The following is an 18447-nucleotide window of genomic DNA, read 5'->3' as shown; positions in this document are numbered from 1 at the left end:
TTTTACCTTTATCTCTTTAAATTATAGGATAATGAGGGTGATGAGAACGTGAATGTTCAAACTGCTGTAAAACAGATCATTTCAGAGATTTTGATGGGAAATAGTTTTCTTTAAACAGAGATATGGACAAGAACCTTTTACTAATACATAACTCATACAATATCAGCTACTTCTCTTAAATTGAGGATAGTTAAAAAAAAAAAAGATGGGCTTCCCTGGTGGCGCAGTGGTTAAGAATCCGCCTGCCAATGCAGGGGACACGGGTTCGAGCCCTGGTCCGGGAAGATCCCTCATGCCGTGGGGCAACTAAGCCCGTGCGCCACACCTACTGAGCCTGCGCTCTAGAGCCTGTGAGCCACAACTACTGAGCCTACGTGCCACAACTACTGAAGCCTGCGTGCCTAGAACCCGTGCTCTGCAACAAGAGAAGCCACTGCAATGAGAAGCCCGTGCACCGCGACGAAGAGTAGCCCCCGCTCACCGCAACTAGAGAAAGCCCACGTTCAGCAATGAAGACCCAACACAGCCAAAAATAAATAAAATAAAATAAATAAATTTATAAAAAATAAGTAAATAAAAAAAATTTTAAAAAGGGAAAACATGTTCAGATTCCCCCCTACCATTTTGTTATATGTTCATGCGGTTACCTCTGTGATGGTCTTCAGTGCCAGCTGAAGTCAAGTTCGGTGGAGTGGGAGCTGGATTTGGAAATCTGTCCAGGGTGACAAAGATTCTAGGAGTGTAGGGGCCTTTGGATTGGAAAAATAAGGGAACTCAAATAACAATAATAATGTAGTTGTAGACTTGTTTATTCTTTCCATGTCAGTTACAAAAACCAAAGAGCTTTCTGCTACACACAGAGATGAAACCAAAACCCCTACTCATCCTACATCATGGCGCATGAGTAGCATCTGGGAGAATCTACGTGAAACTAGAACCTTCACAGACATTTAACTTGTTACTGTTTATATGTTTTGCTGCTGGTTGCATTTTTTTATTACAGGCTAATTTTTTAAAATCAAAACATGGTCCTTCTCTCTTTTTGCCTAATAATTCTCTCTATATTTCAGGAAAAAAATTTTCTCTTTTTCCCAGAACTAGTATCACCTCAAAATTATTTTGAATGCCTTTTTTATTTTCCTGATCAATTCAGTTACTATAACAAGAAAAACCATTGCATTTCTGTTCTTCTTAAAATATAGATCAATTAATTCACTGTACTTCCCTTGGAAATATATCTAGCAAAATATCTCAGGGGTTCAATATTGATGCAGCAGACTTTGATATTGTTTCTTATACATGACCAATACAATTCACACAGCTCATTCTAGAATAAATATATCCCTTATATAATCTCATTAGTGGTATACCAGAATGGATTAATGACATATTCAATAATATTCAGTTTATACACTCAATGAAATTGATGAAGTTATAACTCTGAATTGTATGCCTTTCACTGATTCTATCATATGTTATATGAGCATATTTAAGTTGAGTCATATATTGACCAGGTAATAAGTCAATTAAGAACATCCTTTAACAAGTTGATACAGTGGATAGTTCCTTGACAGATATTTACTGAGCTCATTGTTAAACAATTCACATTTGAGATTTCATTTAATCCTAAAAACAACCCTATGAGACAGGTTCACATTCTGTTCATGTTTTACAGACATTTAAGTAACTTGCCTCGGGGTACATGGGTTTTAAGAGAAGGAGGGATGATTTGAATCCAGTTGCTCCAGCTTCATAGCCAGCACCACCAAAACACAATAGACCCTCTTTCTAAAACATAATTTGAAAAGAAACATAAGTCATCTTGGTTTACCTGTTGAATGGAGAAAGTAGATCATTTCCCACAACTGTAAAGAGAGATGTATTTTCTCTCAAAATTCTCAAAAATAGTTTCTATCATAAAACCAGAAAAGATTTTAGCCTTTAAGAATTGTACTTCAATTTTACTCAGAGGCAACTGCATGTACATACATCAACTCAAATTATACAGAAACTACGATGGCTTAACTATGAGGACGAGAGGTGGAGTTCGTTGAGATAAAATATGTATTTTACAAACTGATAACCTTGCAATTTCTGCATTAAAGTTGACGGTGAGATTCAGTTACCTCTGGTTAAGCCTCTGGTTTCAGATCTACAAACTTTGTATCTTCCGGTAGCTTTTTTTTTTTTTTTTTTTTTTGGCGGTACGCGGGCCTCTCACTGCCGTGGCCTCTCCCGTTGCGGAGCACAGGCTCCGGACGCGCAGGCTCAGCGGCCATGGCTCACGGGACCAGCCGCTCCATGGCATGTGGGATCTTCCCAGACCGGGGCACGAACCCGCGTCCCCTGCATCAGCAGGCAGACTCTCAACCACTGCGCCACCAGGGAAGCCCATTCCAGTAGCTTTTTAAGCAGAGAAAATTACTTAATTTTTAAACATTCATAAGGAATATAAAACAACTGTATCTTTTTTGCCAATTTTTCTAACCAACACCATTGAAAAATAACAGTTAATTGGAAATTTACTGAAATCACTGAGTACTTCTTTTTAGTCAGCTTTCTATAAACCAGTTCTCAGACATTGTGCCTTGATCATAAATATCTTGAGCAAGAGGAAGTACTATGTGTTCTTAGTCCTGCAGACTAGGATTTAAATTTACTTTGCATCTCAGGTCCAGCCTAGTTTCTTTTAGCACAAAGCCAGAAGCACAAAAATACATCCATGTTGCTTCCAGTAGACTAGATCGCAGAGAGGCAGAGAAATGTATACCCAGGTCCTTAGCTGTTTGAGGTCCTTATCTCGCCAACCAGTAGGTTGACAAAAGGCCACTCCAGTCTCTTTTCTCTTCTAATCCCAGCTCCAAATTCCTCTCCCTTTTAAATGCAGAGTAGGTGAGCAATCTCATTTGTTGCCATGAACACCTGTAACCCATGCCCTCAGGGTCTGACTATCCTCAAACTAACCTTTCATACTATTTTTCTAAATGAAGACCGGTACCTCCCAAGAGGAATCCTGTTTCCTGATAACTTTTCCACCCGATATACATCATCATCACCATTAAAGTTTTATGAACGCTGTCATTAACATACAAACACTGCTTTACTTGGATATGTTCTAAATTATTCATTGATGTTGATATCAACTTAATGATAATAGCTAATTCATTTGGTAAATATAGTTTATTCTCAATAAATGCAAATAACGTTAAGAGCACCAGATCCATTAAATGGTGAGGCCCCATTTTTTGCAATGGGCGATATTGTATTACTCACATTTTTCTTGTATTTAATTTAATTGCCCAACCATTTGTTTTCTGAGTTAAAAGGGTTTTATATATATTCTGCCTTGTTATGAAAGGACAAAGAAGAAAACCACTGCATCCTACTCCTGAATGATTTTTAGATAATTTTAGTTCCAGAGTCTAAATTGAAAAAACCTCTTTAAAACAGTGGACTGGATGGCAAAGGTATATAAGCTGTTTCATTCTTCCCTGGTGCAAACTGGATGAGCTTTACTGATTCTTTGCGCATACAACCCAGCTTTCATCCCCAAGAGACTGTCTACATTAGGTTTAAGAAGGTTCTCTTTGTAAACAACCTAAAAGGACAGGTAGCAGGGCAAAGTTTTGCTTTGTTTGATTGGTTAATTCATTTTTATTTGCCCTGGGTATGGAGTTCATTAGCCTCCAACTTTCTTACTTCTTATATAGATTACTTCCTCCATCTAAATTCCTGAAGTTCACAGCTTAGCAGAGAAATAAACATGAGCTACTGGCACAGGAACTAAAGTGGACCATGTATCAAAGAATCATTTAATAAACGAATTTAAGATTATCTAATCAGGGCTTCCCTGGTGGCGCAGTGGTTGAGAGTCCGCCTGCCGATGCAGGGAACACGGGTTCGTGCCCCGGTCCGGGAAGATCCCCCATGCCGCGGAGCGGCTGGGCCCGTGAGCCATGGCCGCTGAGCCTGCGCGTCAGGAGCCTGTGCTCCGCAGCGAGAGAGGCCACAGAAGTGAGAGACCCGCGTACCGCAACAAAACAAAACAAACAAAAAAAAAAACGTGTGCCGCAAAAAAAAAAAAAAAGATTGTCTAATCAGATTATGTAGGAAAAGCCCTCTCCAGTCATTCCCTGTCAAGTTCAAGAAAGTAGGAGATGTGAGATTTGTTCAGTCCAGATCCAACTCAAGCTATTGTTTCCCTATATGTATTTCAGTATTGATAGTTTTTTTTCAATGATTTGTATTAATGTAAATAAATTGGAATCACACAGTCAGAATGAAAAGAGAAAGAAACACAACAATAAGATACTACTACAATCTAGTAGCATGGCCAAAATGCAGAGCACTGACAACACGAAATGATGGCGAGGATGTGTAGCAACAGAAACTCTCATTCACTACTGGTGGGATGCAAAATGGTACAGCCACTTGGGAAGACAGTTTGGTGGTTTCTTACAAAACTAAACATCCTCTCACTGTACAACCCAGCAATAGCTCTCTTTGGTATTTACGCAAAGGAGTTAAAAATTTATGTCCTCACAGAAACTTGCACACAGATGTTTATAGCAGCTTTCTTCCTAATTGTCAAAACTTAGAAGCAACCAAGATGTCTTTTAGTAGGTGAATGGATCAACTATGTTACATCTAGACGGTGAAATGTGATTCATCACTAAAAAAAAAAACGAGCTGCCAAAACTGTGCAAAGACATGGAGGAATCTTAAATGCATACACTAGGTGAAAGAAGCCAGTCTGAGAAGGCTGCTTACTGGATGATTCCCACTCGATGACATTCTAGAAAAGGCAAAACTGTGGAGACCGTAAAAAGATCAGTGATTTCTCCAGGGGTTCATGAGGAGGGGTGGGGGGATGAACAGGCAGAGCAAAGAGGGCTTTTAGGGCAGTGAAATTATTCTATGTGACACTATAATGGTGGATACATGTCATTATATGCTTATGAAGACCCATAGAATGTACAACACCCAAGAGTGAACCCTAATGTAAACTGTGTACTTTGGGTGATAATGGTGTATCAGTGTAGGTGCACAGATCGTAACAGATGTAGGGCTCTGGGGAGGATGTTGATAATGGAGGAGACCGTGCATGTGTAAGGGCAGTGGTATATGGGAAATCTCTGTACTTTCTGCTCAAACGTGCTGTGAACAAAAAACTGCTCTAAAAAATAACTTCTATTAAAAGAAACTTTTTAAAGAGAGAGAAGGAAACTGACATACGATAAGCACTGTACCATTCTTCCACTCATCTGATCCATATTTATTGACTCAGCACTCTATGACAGGCATTCTGCTACTGGGTTTGATTTTGTTATGATTTGTAGAGATTGGATATAATATTATATAATATCTTATTGACTTGGTTTCAGTAATAGTAGACCTAGAATTTTTAAAGATTTGACTTTTGAAGAATTCTGCGTGAGGATGATGAAGGGAGGAAGAAGAAGGGGTACACTGGCCTGAAATGATAGCATGGGGACCAAAACAAGGGCCCCGCCTCTTGGATGTGGAGTGATCGTTGGAGAGGATTAAAGAAAAATAGACTGCTTTAAAGAAAAATAGTGGGAGAGGAAGTACCTTTTAAAAAGGTACCTTTTTAGAAAGGAGAGTTTCCCCTGATCATCTTTCAAAGAGAGTTGTACTTTGTTAATGTTTACAGTGGGTTTGTTTGGAGCCTTATAAGAGCTTAAGTTTGGACACAAGAAGAAACTAGAAGAATTGGATGCCAGGAGAAGTTGAAGAGAGAGAGGATCCAGGGGAAAAGCAGAGGGGAAGTGAACAGGGCAACATTGGACCCATCCATACCACCAGAGGTCCTGCAAGGAATCAAGACCCTGCAAGAGAATTGAAAGTCTGCCCTACGGCTCTCTTTCGGGTCCTGCTGGGAGCGGGGAGACTGCAGGAGGGGGCAGAACCAAGGACCTGACCATCACATTCACGTCTGTGATGGTCAACTCTGACGAATGTTTGGCTTCAGAAAACTGAAGTAGGATTCTCATATGCTTAGGTAAAATTCAATCCCAAGAAAACAAAAGTTTTTTTTTTATATTGATGATCCGGTGACCCTCAAAATAAGAGCAAATGAAAAAGTTTATCATCTTTTTTGTGTTGCTCTAAATGGGTTAAAATAGAATTGAAGGTTTCATTATAAAGTTGGATATATGGCATTAATTAGGGTCACACTGAAAACAGCATTTTCTCATTATACATTAAGAATTGATATTGCCTTCATTTTGAATTCATTTTCCCTTTTCAAGCTTTGGAATAGTATTTTAATAGCTTAATTCATTAAGTTATATGAATGGGAAATATATTATCGTAAATTAGGAATCTTAACTATAATATACAGAATAGCTAAGGTAGAGAGATAGATGGATTTACTTCACCATTTATCTTTAATACATAACCAATTGGTGAACTGTAAGGATGGCTTTATTACCACTTTTATAATAGTTTCATTATTAAAATAATTAAACCTAGATAATTTTAACATACAGCACATACATGCAGACACAAAAACATTGAGAAAATGACATTCATAGTTTAACCTTTTTTGTACAAATGGAAATAAAAATAAAATGCATGTGTTAAAGCTCAGATGTATTTACGGGTCACATGTATAGCAAGAGATTTCAGCTCTCTTGGGTGAGTGCCAAGCAGGCCCTGGGTCAAACTGTAGGTTGAGAAAAAGTGGTTTTCTGATCCTTTGATAGCTTTTTCTAATTGCCCCAATGGTCCCTTTAGCCACCTTGGACCGGTGCTATCACTAATGCAGACTGTACAGTCACCTCGGGGACATTAACGCCTGTCTCTACACCCCTGTCCCCCTCTGGGGGTGGAGCTGTGTGGAGGTCTCCTCTCCTCTCCTCTCCTCTATCCCTGGTCCTGATCTCACGGGAGGTGTGACACCACAGTCATGTTTTCTAAATTAGGGACCTAGAGTCCATGAGTTCTGGGAGGATTTCAACTTTCTCTGTTTCCATTTGGTTGATGGATGGAAATAGTTCCTCCAGGCATATTCTGAATCATGAGATGGTCCACCTTATGTGTGAGACATGCATCCTCATTTTTTTGTAAGCTGGTCCCAGAAGAGCTGCAGTAGCCCCTTGGAGATGCTCTTAGATGTTTACAAAAGGGCTTTTTGTTTGTTTGTTTGTTTTGTTTTCCTTTAAAGAGGACTATTACTCAGTTTTGAGTTAGCTGACCTGAGAAACACTGCTATTACTCAAATACTTACTGAACTTCTACTGTGTGCCTGGCATTGCACTTGGAATAGGGATGGGGGTCTACCAATGAACAAGACAAAGAGGCTTGCCTTCCAAGAATATACATTCTAGCAGAAGACAGACAATAACAAGAAACATAATAAAGAAGTTAGGACAAATGCTATGAAGGATTCTATGATAGATTAAGGTGAAACGAGACTGCTGGATTAGGGAGGTGGTGTGATTCAGATGGCAGTTTTAAACAGTGTAGCTGAGTGGCCTCCTGGAGAACGTGGCACTAGAGCACTGTAGAAAGAGTCTGGGGATCCGGCCCTGTGCCCCTGCACATCTGTGGGATGAATGAGTTTTCTGTAATCAGAAAACTAAGTAGGGAAGGTGTCAGATTATATTTATTCATGCCAAATTATAATTCTTCAACCCCTGAGGGATATTGAGGTTAAAAGAAGGAAAGAATATTACTGAGTGAATTGTATGTATTCTTCTTCCAAATTCAGAAATATTCAAATACAGCTCTGCTAATGAAAACTCCATGAAATGTTCTGTATGTTAACTAGACCATTTGTTTGCAGTTTAAATTTTGAAATGGGTCTGACTATTAAAGGACAGCAAGGAGAAAACACATCTGGAAACATAGTGCAAGGGCTTTTTTTTAATTTATTTACTTATTTAAAAAAAGAAACGTTTTCTTTGGGTAAAAAGAACACCCAAGTGTAATATTATTTTACTGTTGTTATTAATCACAAATACCTACGTTCCGCAGAACATGACTCGGTCCTCGTGTTCAGACCAGCTGCCATTGTGGGTGACATTCTTAGTTTCCAGGTCTTCTCAGATGAAAAGACTTGTGTCATTTCTGGTTTTTCATTTGGCTTCTGGTTCCTTTGAAAGGTTGGGGAAGCATTCCCCTATGAAGCATCATTTTCACATTTTGTACAGCAATCCTGCAGCCCTTTAAGACAGCGGTTACATTTAATAAGTCTTAGGAGTGAGAAGCATTCTTTTGCCCATCCATCTGCTTCATGCCCTGAGTATGTGGCTTTTTTTTTTTTTTTTTTTTTTTTTTTTTTTGCGGTACGCGGGCCTCTCACTGCTGTGGCCTCTCCCGTTGCGGAGCACAGGCTCCAGACGCGCAGGCTCAGCGGCCATGGCTCACGGGCCCAGACGCTCCATGGCATGTGGGATCTTCCCGGACCGGGCACGAACCCGTGTCCCCTGCATCGGCAGGCGGACTCTCAACCACTGCGCCACCAGGGAAGCCCTGTGGCATATTTTTATAGAGAGAAATGGCTGAGACACCCATTAGGAGGTTAAAATCATCTTTTCAAAATTTTGCGCCTTGAAAGGAAATGCATTTGAATTTTTATTGGTAGGATATTAAAACAAGTAAAAGCAATAGAATCTAAAGAGAGCAATAATTTGTTTTCTTTTCCCTTTGTAAAAGGCCTTCATTCAGTTAGGTGTAATTAATTGTATGGATAGCAACTACCTCATATGGAAAACCTGTTGGGGTTTAAATAGTGAAATCATCCTCTCTAAGGCAACCTTCCTTTCTCCTTTACTCCTTCAGATAAGGAGACAAGGAGGTATTCAGCTCCTGGTGGACCTGCTGGACCATCGGATGACGGAAGTCCACCGTAGTGCCTGTGGGGCGTTGAGAAACTTGGTGTATGGGAAAGCCAACGATGACAACAAAATCGCCCTGAAGAACTGTGGCGGCATCCCGGCACTGGTCAGGTTGCTCCGCAAGACCACCGACTTGGAGATCCGAGAGCTGGTCACAGGTCAGAATCCTTATTAACGGCATGACTGACTCTCAGATAAATTTCCCATCATCCAGCACGGTTGCAATGTGCTCACCAAGTATTATGGTCCCGGCCTCTCTGAGAGCTAATAACACCAGTCGTCCCGATGTGTCTCCGTAAATAACAAACGTGAATGAAAGGGTATCAGGTGTCATGCCGGTAGATGGGTCATATTAAATAACTAGCATCCAGTAAACATAACCCTCCTAAAATTCTATGACCGTGTTTCAGTCTTTGTCATTTGATTTAGAAGTAGTTGACATCTTACAATACCCATGGGTCATCATTAGAATGACATTAATCATAATTGATGAAAGGACAGGGCATGTGAGTTCTTGTTAATCAGGTATGTATTCTGGCTTAGAGTGTGGTTAACAACAGAGAGCTTATTGTACTTAACAGTTAATTTCTTGGATAAAATATTTATGCCTAGTAAAAGCCCCTAGGTTATATAAAATTACAGATTAAGGAATTTCTCAAAAGTGATCATAAGAGAAAGCCTTTCCATGGGCATAGGACTTTGGAGTTTTGTGAAATGGACATAATTATGGTAACTACCTTATAGAGCCATAGGATTAATCAATGAAAAAATGTAAAGCATTTAGCATGTGCCTTTGTGGAATATGTATGGATACAGGAAACATTAGTCATTTGCTGTTGCCCCTCACTTTTTACATGTGCAGTTTTACTTGTTGGAGGGCTATGGGTATCGGTGGTCTCAGTACAGAATTTCAAATCACTCTTCTTGATCATATATATATGCATATATTGCTGTTCTATGTGATATTTGTTTTTTGGCTCATCAAAGTACTCCTTCAAGTATTTGGCAAGGGGATTGCAAGGTTGACTCTCAGAGAAGGATCTTTTAATTATTCATGTTTCCACTGACCTTCTGTCTCAACTCTAAAAGTTCCTTGAAACTATGCCGATGAGCATTTGCGCAGTTGCTCATTTAAGAAAATACATTACCGAAGCTAGAGTCATAAATATTTGTTCATTCTTGGGTCAGGACTCCCAGCTGCAGTATGTTTTCTTTAACTTACACCCTTTAAGATTATTGTCACATCTCCTTTGTACTTAGCTAAATTAGAACTAGACTCCCAATTGTCTTTCCTTTTGTTTTTTTCTTTTTCCTTTTCTTTTTTTTTTTTTTTTTCTTTCTCTACGTGGAGGATTGTCTTTGTGGGGAAAAAAAAAGTTGTCAAGGGTTGTGTTATGATAGTAATGTTTCACACTAAACTAGCATGGGGTGACATGGTCAGGGAAGGAAAAACTGTTGTTATGCACATATTGTGATGTGTAGGATAATTTGGGGATGAGTGAAATAACTGAAAACATACCCTGCCATTAAAGTTATGAACACCTGTGCTTATTTTTATGGATCATGTTTAAACTGGAAATGCCTGCAGGTGAAAGGACTCAATGTGCATGATGGAAAACAAACACCATGGTGCTTCTGTGCATTGGCTTCCTTGCCAGTGGATGGATGAGGCCAACACAACTAAAGGAACACCCTGCTGTGTACTTACGCATCCATTTCATGATTTGAAAAGAATTGGATTCTACCAAAATTTGGAGTTGCTCCAGCACAGATCCCTTGTCTTGAAGCACTCTCTGTGGTGGCTTATCTCATTGCCAGAGAAACTCAGCCCCATGCAAAAGGTTGAGGTGTTGATGGCTTCAATCAGAAAGGAGATGGCAGCAATGCCTGTGCCCCATGACGCTGTCTACCACAGCACGCCCTGCGCTTCTTGTGATATTTGAAGCCGCTGTGAAAGAAATGAAGGCTGGCTCCTCCCTTGCCTTTAGCTCTGCTTCTGACAGATGCTGGGTGTCACTCATTATGTGCCCCTGAACAACATCAAAAATTTCTGTGTGAGCCCCATTTGGAAACATCAAAGGCAGATAAACTCTTCAGAATGTCCACAAGTTTCCTTTCCTGGTGAAGCTTTGGCTGTAGGAAAGATGCTTGGACTTGTTATACCTAGAAAACGTATGCCTCTTATTCTGCTCCTTTTGAGAAGAACAAAAGTTTGCACCCATTATCAAATCATGACCCACTGTTTCCTCATCATCATGAGCTTGTGGCCCAGACTCTCTCCTAGAAAAAATGCTGTTTTCTGCCATGACGCCATCCAAGCCATCAGAGCCGAATAGATTCAGGGTGACAGTGGTTGCTACTTCAATAGATGTTTTCTGCCTTTCCAGAGGCAGGGTCTTATTGTGCCTGGCTGAACTTCAGGCACGAATTTCACCTTTTTCAAAGAAAACTAGGTTGTCAAAACATTTAGACTGGCTGAAGCTCCTGGTTTCGGGAATTGCCACGGTGGATGCTGTTGCAAAACGACAAGCACGTTGGCCAAACTCCCCCTCTAGAAAAGGAAGTCCGAGGCAAGCATCTAGGAGAGCAATCCAGCATGGAAGGAATTGCCGCTGCAGGTCAGTCTTTAGTGACAAAGCCTTCTAAATTTCCACGCTGGTGGAAACCTGGGGCCGCCTGGAAGCCTGCGAGGCTCGCTGACTTCCATTTAAACAGAGCAGCAAGGTGCAAATCTAGCCAAAGCTGACTCCACTGCCTGAAGAAAAAAGTCAAATGAGGCAAACGGATTCACCTCTAAGAGGCTTAGAGAGTCATTTTCATCTTTAGCACCAGCCATGGTCAACCGCCAAAGTGAGCTGTGAGAGCTGGGGTTCCGCTGGCCCCTGCAGAGCTTTGAGAATCCACGATTTTAGTACCGCCAACTCAATTGAACTTCAAGGTTATCCAGTCCTCCATTTCTCTTATGTGTTATCCTCTTTCCTCTCCTCTGAGAGTCTTGGACTCGGCTTCTGTGCACCGGTGCCGAATCGAATCTCAGAGACAGAGTTTTGGGTGAAGTAGAAAAGAATAGCTTTATTGCTTTGCCAGCAGGCTCCTGTGTGTCCCCGTGCATCCTAACCCAGGGGGATTTGGGGAGGAGTTTTATAACCATAGTTCAAAGGTGGGGCTGCTGATAAGATTAGGGTGTGTGCAGGGCCTGCACTCCTTTCATCTGGTCTCAGGTGATCTTCTTGATGAGCTTCTCTGGTTCCTTTTAATCTGGCCTCAGGTGGTCTTCTCTAGAATGAAGAATGCTGACATCTTCTATTTATTGGATGTTTTAGTTCTATAAAGAGCTCAAAAGGGCTTCCCTGGTGGCGCAGTGGTTGAGAGTCTGAGATGCAGGGGACACGGGTTCGTGCCCTGGTCCAGGAAGATCCCACGTGCCGCGGAGTGACTGGGCCCGTGAGCCATGGCCGCTGAGCCTGCGTGTCCGGAGCCTGTGCTCTGCAGCGGGAGAGGCCATAAACAGGGAGGGGCCCGCGTACAGAAAAAAAAAAAAAAAAAAAAAGAGCTCAGAAGATATCTTCTGTGTATCCCTTGAGGAACCAGGACCTGCCCCAAGGCTGCACTGTTGTTTTCTGGCTGATCCTCCCTTGTCTCTCTGTACCCTCTCTTGTCTGATTAGCAAATGGTTGAATCTGCCCTTTGGGACCCAGGGAAGGACATGGAAGCTGCGGTCCGTTCCCTACAAACAAGGAACGGGGCTGTGGCGGGGAGGGGGCGACACAGAAAGGCTTCTGTGCCTAGGAGCCCCACAGGGTCCTGCTTGGTTTCAGTCTCTGCCCAAGTCTGTTGAGCTTTTTACTCCAGTAAGCCTTTCTCTGTGAGTCCAGGCCTTTCACTCATTCCTTAGTTGCTCATTTCTCAAATGCTTTTGAATGTCTATGGGCATCAGGTGTGTGCTAAGCCTTGGACGTCTGCACATGCAGGCTTGGCGGTCAGCTAACCCACACCAGCACAGCCACCTTGATGCTTCTGCCAATGCCTGTTGTAATGGTTGGGGACACTGTTGTGAATTGTCACACCCTGGCATTACTAGCTGCTAATTGTTAAAAGAGATGTCCTGGCAAATGTGTCCATGTTTTAGAAGCTTAACTAGATGAGCATAAAAAGAGGTGATGGCGGGCTTCCCTGGTGGCGCAGTGGTTAAGAATCCGCCTGCCAGTGCAGGGAACACGGGTTCGAGCCCTGGTCCAGGAAGATCCCACATGCCGCAGAGCAACTAAGCCCGTGCGCCACAACTACTGAGCCTGCGCGCCACAACTACTGAGCCCGTGTGCCACAGCTACTGAAGCCCATGCACCTAGAGCCTGTGCTCCACGACAAGAGAAGCCACCGCAATGAGAAGCCCGCGCACTGCAACGAAGAGCAGCCCCCGCTCGCCGCAACTAGAGAAAGCCTGTGCGCAGCAACAAAGACCCAATGCAGCCAAAAATAAATAAATAAATTTATGGAAAAAAAAAGAGGTGATGGCTTTGGAGGGTGGAGTAGAGGGTAAAAGGATCACTTCACTTCTGTTGTCACAAGGACCCTCCTCAAAACCTTTTTGGAATTAGGTTAGACACTTGTGCATGAATCAAAAAAACAGTGATTCAAGCGTAACAAGTCTGCCCATTACTTCCTTTGTAATTCTTCAACAGACCTAATCGTTCAGCAAGGAATAAAGACATCCCAGGCCCCTCTAGTACACGAAGTTTTTTCTGTTGTATTTTCCTTCCTGCCTGTTAGTGAATTTGTGAAAATAGATGTGCATTGAAAAAAAAATTATAGGGGAAGGGAGGGTGACAGACACTTTGAATTCCTCTCTAGATATTTACAAACTAGGATGTTTTGTAAACAAATATTCGAAAGAACAATTTTAGTGACTTAAAAAAAAATAAAGCATGTTTATAAACCAGACTTTAGATTAGACTTAAGCTCTGTATCCAGAAGGGTCGAGAGCACCAAATTATAGACAATAAAAGACTAAAAGAACTAAATGACTTTGCAGAACTTTACATTATTTACTGAGTATTCCTTGGCAAACAGTTTGAACAGTAATAAAATGTTAAAAATTGAGCTATTTACATGCATTTACATTCAACACATAACCATGCTTGCTTAAAAAAAACAGCTGTCTGTTTGCACTTCAGTATCTATTCATAGCAGAATATATTTTGCCACTGCCTGTTAGGCCTTGCAATAAATAATTTTCTTCCTATGCAATAATTACTGTGAGATGATGATCAGAATTTTATTTAAATCCAGTTGAAGCTATTTCATGCTGGTCATTACTTGAAATGTTCCTAAGCAAATAAACTTTGATTAGAACTGCTGCCTGTCCTTTGGGCTTGACTAATACAACTTTTCTCTCCCTAAAGATGGAAATAACCTAAATTTTGAAATGCCCAACTAAAGATTTCAGAATGCTTTACAAATCATAATAAAACAATCTTTATTAAACCATAACACTTAATAAATAAGTTTTATTTCTGTTGAAAGCAAGTGTCCTTAAGAGTTCTACTTCTCCAAGAGCAGAGTATATTTTTTCATTTTATGCTTCGTGTACCCAAATAGTCTTTTCTTTTAATTAAGGAGACAGGCCTCAGTTTAACTATTTTACTTACTGGCATTAGGTCATTTGATTTAATGCCTAGTCTCCAAAGGGCTCCAAAGTTGAGTTATATGCCCTCAAAATTCATATGTTGAAGTCCTAACCCACAGACCCTCAAAACGTGACTCAGATGTAATTAGTTAAGTTCGGATGCTAGAGTAGGATAGGCCCCTAATCTGATATAGCTGATGTCTTTATGAAAAAAGGAAATTTGGACACAGACACACACAGGGAGAAGGCCATGTGAAGATGAAGGCAGTGATCGAGGTGATGCTTCTACAAGCCAAGGAACACCAAAGATGGACAGCAAACCACCAGAAGCCAGGAGAAAGGCGTGGTCAGATTCTCCCTCACAGCTTCCGAAGGAACCAAGCCTGCTGACACCTTGATCTTGGATTTCTAGCCTCCAAAACCATAAGTCTGGTAGACAAAGTGTAAATATTACTAAATATTATCTCTACTGCCGATGGAAGCCAGGTTGGAGGCATTACTCTGTGTCTGTTAGCCAGTGGGCTTACTGTTTCAAAAGAATTCTGGGGTGTAACAAACACCCTTTTTGGAAGGAGACATTGGAACAGAGGAGAAGCATTTTCCCCACTAGCATCCTCCAGCCTTGTTTTTTTCTCTTATTTTATTTGTATGATCAGCCAGAGGCATGGCTTATCTCTCCAAAGCAGGAGCCAAGCATTTTGTCAAAGTAGCCTTTCTTCCATCTTCCTGGGGCTTTTTGGTCTTCACCTGGGACTCCTGGTGGGCATTTTATAAATTATACCAAGCGGTATGAAATGGGTCAGAATAGCACATTATTTAAGTCAATCCAGGGTCACTGTCTTCCCAAGATTTAAAATTAAAATCCAGATTTATTTTTTATCCCAAATAATGTCCAGCCATGTTATCCAACATAGCATATCAGAGGTTTTGCAATAATGTTAAGTATCATCATAAAGGTAAAAATGAACAGAGACATTCAAGTAATGAAATGCCACCAATGTAGAGATGCTTTGAATTTTAATATAATCCCCACCAAATACCAAATTCCCAAGGAGAAATTAAAAATCGAAGTTTAAATCCACTTTCATGTTGAAGTCCAAAGACATTAAAGTTCAAAGGAATTAAAGCCAAAAAAATCAATATCTCTTGCCATTGTGTGTTAAAGTTCAAAGACCACGATTCTTAAGTTAACTAAAGTGTAAAAACCATCCTCCCCAACTTCTTTATTCTTCTCTAGACTTCTTTATTAGTCTCTGCCAGAAGGGTTCTCTGGGGTTTGGTTTCTTCAGCAACAGGGGCTACCTCACACTGGAACTGGTGACATACTTTCAGGGCCCTCAGAAGATGCATTATTTCAGTGTCAGCTCCCACTCTTCTCACTGTTTAAGGATGTGAACCCTGGCGTGTGCCCATCACCTTTAAGAAAGAAGCCACCCTCAGCCCTCAAGAACGGTTATCCCAGACACAGGTGGGTACCCAGGACCAGCCACAGTCAAGGCCCTGGCAGTCACTTACTGAAGTCCGTATTGATTACCTATTGCCGCTACAACACATTTCCACAAATTTAGCCCTTAAAACAATGCAAATTTATTATCTTCCAGTTCTGGAGGCTAGAAGTCCAGCACAAGTCTCACTGGGCTAAAATGGCTAAAATCAAGGTGTCAGCAGGACTGTGTTCCTTTCTGGAGACTTTACGGGGGGCAGGCCTTGCCTTTTCCAGCTTCTAGAGGCCATCCACATCCCCTAACTGTGACCCACTTCCTCTGTTTTCAAAACTGGCAACATGGCATCAGTGATGAGTCTTCCACAGTCACATTCCCCATGACTGCTGCCTGGAACGGTCTTCTGCTTTTAAAGACCCACGTACCTAGACTGGGCCCACCGGTATCTCCAGGAGACTCAACTCATCTCAAGATCCTTAAATTAATTGCAGCTTCAGAGTCCCTTTTGCCATATAAGGTAACATATTCACAGGTTCTGTGGACATGGTTGGAGGACCATTATTTTGCCAACCACAGTATCAGAGGAAAGATGAGTAAATGAAGATCTCCTTGGATTCAGTGAGTCCGACGAGGCCAGTCTGGTGGTACCCGGCTTCCAGAGTCCACAATGGGTGAACTTAAATTGACTCAGGAGAAAAAAATCCCAGCCAAAGGTTCCTCTAGGTGTTATGCATTCATGCATATAGTCTCCTCTTTGGGAAATTGCAATTGTATACGTTGCTGCCATCTTGGAATATTTAGATGCCTTCACCAGGTGTGTTCAGCTGGGGTTTGACCAGAGAAGCATGAGCAAAATGAGTGGTCTGGAGAAAGGGATTTATTATCAGAATGAGACCTGACATCCCAGCAGGAGCTGGTGAAGAAGTCTGCGGAAGGCTGTAACTCTGTGTCTGGCACTGAGGCTGAAGTTGACGTAGGTCGGCAGGTAAAGATGAGGAAGGAAAGCTGAATATGAAGCAGGGGAGAGCGAGGGCCAGCGGGCACCCGTGAGGATAGCCTGGCGCCCTCTTCTGCCTCTCCTTGGCTGCATGCTGGCTACATGAGAGACACACGAAAGCTGGCGCCCTTTGCCGTAGCCCTTTGCCTGGCCCAGGACGTGGGGAAGCATGGTGCCCCCCGCCCTCCAGAGCTCACCGCCTGCTGCTCCCCCGAACCTTCCAGATTGCCTGCAGATTTCTCCCCTGACAACCTCAACCTGGAACGTGCAGGGAAGGGAATTCTGGGAGGCGTGGCTGCAGCTCTGCGGGGTGACACAGCACGGACCCACCACAGCAGGTGTCACCAGAGGGGACTCCTTTCCCTTCCTGCGTGCTTGAAACCTTTGACTGTTAATTTCCTCTTTGGGAGTTGGGTGTCTCAGCTCTGCGCCGAGGGCGTGTGTCCTGTCTGATGACATGCCTTCCACGCTCACTTGTTCACAGATGTCTCTCAACCCTGTGCCACACAGTCCTTTCCCTGCTTTGTACTTTGGAATTGTGAAATCGCCTAGCCCCGTGCAGGGTGCAGAATCACCCTCCACAGATTCCCAGACTGAAGACACTCTTTCTTGTTTTTTTTTAAGTTTTTTATTTTTTGATGTGAACCATTTTTAAAGTCTTTATTGAAGTTGTTACAACGTTGCTTCTGTTTTACGTTTTGGTTTTTTGGCCACGAGCCGTGTGGGATCCTAGCTCCCCGACCAGGGATCCAACCGGCACCCCCTGCATTGGAAGGGGAAGTCTTAACCACTGGACCGCCAGGGAAGTCCCTGAAGACACTGTTGATGTCGCTGAAAAGGGCGCTTCCAGGGGCACCTCTGCTCTGTGCTGCTCAAGCCTCTGTCTCTGTTCGTGTTCTGGGCCCTGAGATCCACGTCTTCCTTTTAACCGCTGCGATGGGCTGCATGTCTGTGAAGCATTCCCCTCTGCTCGTGCCCCATACCTTTCAAGAGAACTCGGTTGAGTTTCCACCTGCTACACTGGCTTCCTTGGTTGGACGCTGCTTCCTAACTTGCGTAGGGAGAGAACTGTTTGCTGGAATTGAGTTCTGCGTTCCCTTTACTTTCCCTTTGCCCTTGAACCTGAAAGCACTCTAGCAGCGATGTGCTTTTCTAACATTCCTCTAGATTCCAGAACAGGAGTTGGCAAACTTTTTCTGTAAAGGGCCAGATGGTGACTGTTTTAGCTTGTAGGCCATAGAGTCTCTGTTACAACTATTCAGTTCTAATACCGGGTGAAAGCAGCTGTAGACAATACGGAAACAAATGGGCGTGGCAGTGTTTTAATAAAACATTATACATAAAAGCAAGTGGCTGGCACCCAGGTCATAGTTCATAGGACCCTCTGTTACACCGTCTCTTCCGCAGCCAAATTCTGGATGCAATAAAGAGGGAAGCTACCTCATCAACTCCTTACTCTAAGGGGTCAAGTTGGAGCCCAGGCTGCAGGTTTGTTTGCCCAGCAGGTTTGCTAATCCA

General features: G+C 42.3%; 1 protein-coding gene across 3 annotated transcripts in view; it reads left to right on the top strand.

Moving 5' to 3' along the window:
• Positions 1–18447, top strand: part of CTNND2 (catenin delta 2) — a 778687-nt gene that overhangs the window by 548374 nt on the left and 211866 nt on the right. For all 3 annotated transcript variants that reach the window (XM_029218322.1, XM_029218323.1, XM_029218324.1), the window contains one exon: positions 8809–9022. In XM_029218322.1, coding sequence (XP_029074155.1) covers positions 8809–9022 — 214 coding nt within the window. The remainder of the gene's footprint in view (positions 1–8808; positions 9023–18447) is intronic.

The sequence above is a fragment of the Monodon monoceros genome, unplaced genomic scaffold (assembly GCF_005190385.1).
Source record: "Monodon monoceros isolate NGI ecotype Baffin Bay Population unplaced genomic scaffold, NGI_Narwhal_1 Super_Scaffold_12, whole genome shotgun sequence".
NCBI classification, from domain to species: Eukaryota; Metazoa; Chordata; class Mammalia; order Artiodactyla; family Monodontidae; genus Monodon; species Monodon monoceros.
Note: the sequence above shows the minus strand (reverse complement) of the source record. Positions and strands in the feature narration are given on the sequence as shown.